General features: G+C 34.8%; 1 protein-coding gene across 2 annotated transcripts; it reads left to right on the forward strand.

Moving 5' to 3' along the window:
• The first annotated feature begins 265 nt into the window (after positions 1 to 265).
• LOC109207046 (acyl-protein thioesterase 2-like) lies at positions 266 to 4,377 on the forward strand. 2 transcript variants are annotated; one of them, XM_019369928.1, is made up of 10 exons: positions 266 to 287; positions 806 to 889; positions 1,013 to 1,127; positions 1,939 to 1,975; positions 2,076 to 2,145; positions 2,315 to 2,419; positions 2,623 to 2,773; positions 2,854 to 2,936; positions 3,768 to 3,861; positions 3,961 to 4,377. In XM_019369928.1, the coding sequence occupies exons 2-10, from the start codon at positions 859 to 861 to the stop codon at positions 4,040 to 4,042; spliced, it is 768 nt and encodes a 255-aa protein (XP_019225473.1). In that variant the 5' UTR covers positions 266 to 287; positions 806 to 858; the 3' UTR covers positions 4,043 to 4,377. The 2 variants fall into 2 exon arrangements, with proteins under 2 accessions (XP_019225473.1, XP_019225474.1); XM_019369929.1 differs by having other exon boundaries at positions 270 to 287; positions 806 to 883.
• Positions 4,378 to 5,549: the final 1,172 nt, after the last annotated feature.

The following is a 5,549-nucleotide window of genomic DNA, read 5'->3' on the forward strand; positions in this document are numbered from 1 at the left end:
ACACAACTTACACTAGTTGTGTAAGGCACAAAATAAATTTTTCCGTATACCGATCAATTGAACAATTGAAGAAAATTCCCAATTTTGAACTTTTCAGGTATGGCCCTCCTTGTGGCCTAAGACATAAGGAACAAAAATGTAAAAAGGCAAGAGAAAAGAGGCTAAATCCAAAAAGTGAATGACCATACACCTACACTGGCTATACACATAGAGAGATAGAGAGGTAGGGACATAAAAAGTCTATTAACTTTTTATTACTTTATTCAAGTCTTAAACCCCAAGTGCAGGTCAGCTTAAACCCCTCCAATTTTTTTTTTTCTCACCAACTCAAATTGTTAAATTTTCTTTTCTTGTTTCAAGATATTTATACTTGTGGGAATTTACTTAATGGGCATATTTTGTAAATGCTTATATTCAATCTTGATTTTGGAGAAAATAGGAATATATCTTTTCTTCAAAAATATTCTTGTGTTGTTTTAGTTGATGTGCTTTTCTTTTTTTTGTCCAAATGTGTAGAAGCATTGATTCTTTTAAGTATTGCATTTCAACAAATGAGTAGCAGTTCATTTATTCATATTGTGTTCTCTGATTTCTGTATAGATTCTTTGCTCATAAAGTTAATTGCTTTTTTGACATCCTTTCAGTGGGACCAAATCCAATTCTAGGTAAACTTAGACAAAGTGTAACTGGTGTAAGCTAAGTCTCATATAGGAAAGATTCATGGCTTGTATTCCATTTTCACCCTTCCTGGAATGGTGTATAAATAGAGGTGTTCTTAATGTTGATTATTGGCATTGCATTGCAGGAACACCTTTCAGTGGGACCAAATCTAAAATTTGACATTTTCTGGATATAGCAATGAGCTTCAGTGGCTCTACAGCAGGTTCTGGTGGGTTTATTTTCATTTTCTAGTGCACATAGGAAATGAGAATTTTTCTAAAATCTGATTGCTATTCAAGTACTATGAAGGTAGCCGATTGATTAAAATATGTTGACGTTGCAATGCTTTTAGGTAGCAGAACAAGTCAAACATCGTTTGAATTCGGAAGGACTCATGTTGTTAGGCCCAAAGGAAAGCATGAAGCAACTATTGTTTGGCTACATGGTTTAGGTGATAAAGGTTCAAGGTACTATTTTTATTATTAGAATTAATTGCGCTCTTAAGGTGACGCCTTTTAGGACAGTAAAGCCGCCATAAAGATTGTCACAAAAATTGTTAATTGATGTATGAATTAGTTTTTTAAAGTTACATCATGTGACAGTTGTTACATAGTGTTTTCTGTGCCTGCACTATCAGGCTCTACTATAACCTGTATTACTCATTTCTTTCGTTTACCTCTATTCTGTCCAAATATAATAAAGCCTGAGTAAGATAGGAATAAGTCATTGTCTCCTTGGATCATTTACTTGATGCTTAGGGATCAGGCTGCCAGATATTGAACCAGGACCACTTGTTCACTTCCTGATTTGACCTATAAATCAATTAAACAAAACAAAATAGAGTTAATTATTTACAAGGTCAGTGACTAGTTTGGTATCTACTAAGACTAAGATTAGGCCCATAAACTTTCAAATTAAAGAATGTTGTCTATTTTGTCCCTTTCCATAGACCTCTTCATATAATTGGTTCTCCAGATTCTTTGTGGTCCCCGGGCTAAATGCATCACTAGTCTCCAAGCCGTTTCTTCACTTTTTCATGCACAAAGTTGTCAGCTCTTATATGTTGCATATTTATATCCAACTTGTATTATCTTGCTGCATTAGCTACCAGAAACCTATGTTGCATAGACTCTCAAAATATGCTGCCGCACCCGTGTCGGATCCTTCAAAAACGCACTAATTTTGGAGGATACAACACGCACCCATCGACTTTTTTGAAGAATCCGAGCAACATAGCCAGAAACTGCTGCTAATTCTTCTCTCTTATATGCTTTGCAGCTGGTCCCAGCTTTTTGAAAGCCTTCCACTTCCTAATGTAAGGATGTGATCATATTGTTTATTCTGTGTGATTTATCTAATAAAATCGAGATTCGTAGTGACTTGTTGGTATCTTACCTTTTTTAAATGGGCTACAGGTCAAATGGATTTGCCCAACTGCTCCTACTCGTCCTGTTGCTGCCTTTGGTGGATTTCCCTGCACTGCTTGTAAGCCTTGATTACAGCACCATTGTAGTTTTCTGTTTGTTCATAAGCATATATATTCTATATTGTTGTATGCTTGCTTAGCAATGTTTTATTCTCACTGTTCATTGTCTTTTTCTTATTTACTGATAAAGATAAACCACAGAGGATTTATTAACTTGAATCATTATAGGGTTTGACGTAGGAGATATTTCAGAAGATGCTCCTGATGATTTGGAAGGCTTAGATTTTTCTGCGGCACATGTTGCAAATCTCTTATCAACAGAGCCAGCTGATGGTATGTTTCTTTTCAACTCTTTTAGAACAAATAAGAAACAAAAAAAATCTTATGCAAGATAAAACTGGTGCGTCAAACATCATATGTAGAAGATAATTTCATCAGCATAATCTTTAGAATCTTTTAAAATCCACTCTGAGGTGATATCTGATTTGGCAGTTCATCATTGCATACCTGTTCGTAACTCCTTCTTTCATCTTCAGTTAAATTATGTGTTGGAGGATTCAGTATGGGAGCTGCAGCTGCTCTTTATTCGGCCACATGCCATGCATTCAAGCAATATGGTAATGGAAGTCCTTATCCACTGAACCTGAGTGCAGTTGTTGGCCTTAGTGGCTGGCTTCCTTGTTCAAGGTAGAACTTCTTTGCTCAGACATATCTGCAGCTTTTGTTCCCGTGGAATTTGTTCCGCTTAATTGCTGTTTTTCTTCCAGGACATTAAGGAACCGAATGCAAGGAATGAATGATGCTGGAAGACGTGCAGCATCCTTGCCAATTTTGCTGTGTCATGGCACTGGTACTTCTATAGCACACTTTCAAAATATCGGAGTCTTAAAGTTCAGCAAACCTTCACTGTTTTAGTATACATTAACTTTTCAGAACCCAAATATATGAAGGACCTGTCAGGGTGTTTACTCATGTAAATTCCGCCATTTGTTGGTTGTCTGATCAGATTTCAATACTACGACCATAGGGAATACCAGCATTACTCTTAGTGATGCCCTAAAGCGCAGACTTCTAGACATCTTAAGGTTTTTCTTGAATACAATAGTCACCTAATCGCATGTTTTAAGTTAATATCTATTAGACAATAAAGGTAAGATGAGTGTCTTGCTCTGAGCTGTATAAGGAAATGCTAATACAGGACCTCCTGTGGGATAACATCTTGATAATTTTTGGTTCTCTTTTGGTAAATCTTAGTGTGTGGAAAGGTTGGTTGAGAGGATATAGAAGTGACCTAAATTTGTTTAGCTATCGTGTTGTTTTGTCCTCATTTCACTAGGTTGTAAGCTTAGGAACAACAGTGGCTATTTCTAGAGGTTGAAGGCTGGACGAAGCTTTTGTAGTTATTAAGACATGAATAAATTGAAGCAAGTGAGAAATAGTTATAATCCAAGATACAGCTAGTATCTGCAGACAAGTTTGTGGTACTATCATTATTTGTTTTTTCCCTTTATTTTGCCTTTCCCCATGAATATTGTCGATAAATTACTTTAGATTGACCAGTCCTTAATTCCTAGCTACGATCTTGTTAACATGTACTACTGATCTATGCCACAGAGTTATACCGTTGAACATGAAGTTAAAATATGAACCTTAACGGAATACACAATGGTTCTTGTTTCAGGTGATGATGTTGTGGCATATCAACATGGAGAAAAATCTGCAAGAATTGTAAGCTCATCCGGCTTTCAGAATCTGACCTTTAGGAATTATCAGGGGTACCTATACATTTCCGGCTTTGTTCTTCTTTTTTTCACCACAGTAAAGTTCAGATGTTCCTCAAGATTTATCTTCAAGTATTCTTTTTCCTTCAATAGGCTTGGTCACTACACAATTCCTGAAGAGACTGATGAAGTTTGTCGCTGGCTAGCTGCAAATTTGCGTTTTGGGGGGACATGAAAAATAGTTGCTGAAGCTTTGGTATATGCGATATACACGAAAAATAACAGCCATAGTATATGAACAGCTAGCCTAGGGAGAGTGGTTCATGGTATACTTGCATTATTGTGCATCCTATTATCGTCTATTAGTCTGTTGTATTGGTCAAAGATAAATCAAGTGTGGCTATGCAAGTTCTTACAATTTTGATTTTTTTACTTTTCTTGAGAGAGCAAAGAAATCAGTGTATTCTTGTGTAGTAACTAAAATGTAATTTCTTGAAACCCCTTGTTGGATTGATAGCCACCGGGGGGAATGAAAGAGGTATCGAATCTTTGTAGGAAGTCAAGTGTTCATCTATTGCTTTACAGGAAAACAATTGGCGAAACATTTTCTAGTTAAGAATTCTGAGAAATCTGGCCATAGATATAGTTTTAAATATTTAAAATAATATTTGGATATTATATATTGTTGCTTGTTTTGCAATAATTGGAAATGCAGTCATATGGTTGGCAGTATAAGAAATAATAATTTCAGATTTAAATTTCATATAATTAATACAATTTTGGTTCGTAAGATAAAACTTCAACGTTTAAACCTCATTTGCGATCGCCTTTTGATAAAACTGCTGATTGTGATGTAAAAATAGCACGGGCTAGCCAGTTTTCGGGTTGGTCATTCAAAAATAGACAGCGTTTCAAAGTCAAAAATAGCCACTATTTTGTTGCAACATGAAAAGTTCCAGCATAATATACTGGAGAACGGTGCACCTGTGTATGAACTTCCAGCATATTATGCTGGACCGATATATTATTCTGGGGTTCCAGTATAATATGCTGGAAGTCCAGTATACTTTGCTGATTATACTGGAGTTCCAGTTTATTATACTGGAGTATTTTCCGGATTTTGAATAGTGTGTTTGTTCAGATTTATCTTTACATGAAAAGTGACAAAATTTCTATTACTTTGTAGCTATTTTCGAATGAAAGCTATTTTCGAATGACCACTTGTAAATCTGACTATTTTTAAATTTCTTCCGATTGTGATGCATAAGGAGACGTATTATTGACCAGACTAGCAAAACAATATCTTCATAAAATGCTGCATAAAATGATATAATAGTGATTTGGCATCAACGGAAGTCTCTCTATAACTAATTCAGTATTTGATTGACCCATAAAAGAATAAAGTTTGCATAAGTAATACTACAACGTTTAGTTGACACCATTAAGCTTAACTTATATAGGATATTATTTATGCACAATAGATGTAGATAAAGTTATTTAAAGATAAAAATATCTACAAACTTGGTGATTCCTAGATAAATATTCATACATTAATATTCACCAATAACAATACACATTATGATTTGGGGTATTATCACTCTTAACCCGCACGAGAAACTATTTACATTCGGTGACCGAAAAAATGTATGAAATTTGTATAATTTTTGTACATAACATACAAAATGTGTGTGTATATATATATATATATATTATATATATATATATATATATATATATATATA

Source organism: Nicotiana attenuata, unplaced genomic scaffold (genome assembly GCF_001879085.1).
Source record: "Nicotiana attenuata strain UT unplaced genomic scaffold, NIATTr2, whole genome shotgun sequence".
Taxonomy (NCBI): domain Eukaryota; kingdom Viridiplantae; phylum Streptophyta; class Magnoliopsida; order Solanales; family Solanaceae; genus Nicotiana; species Nicotiana attenuata.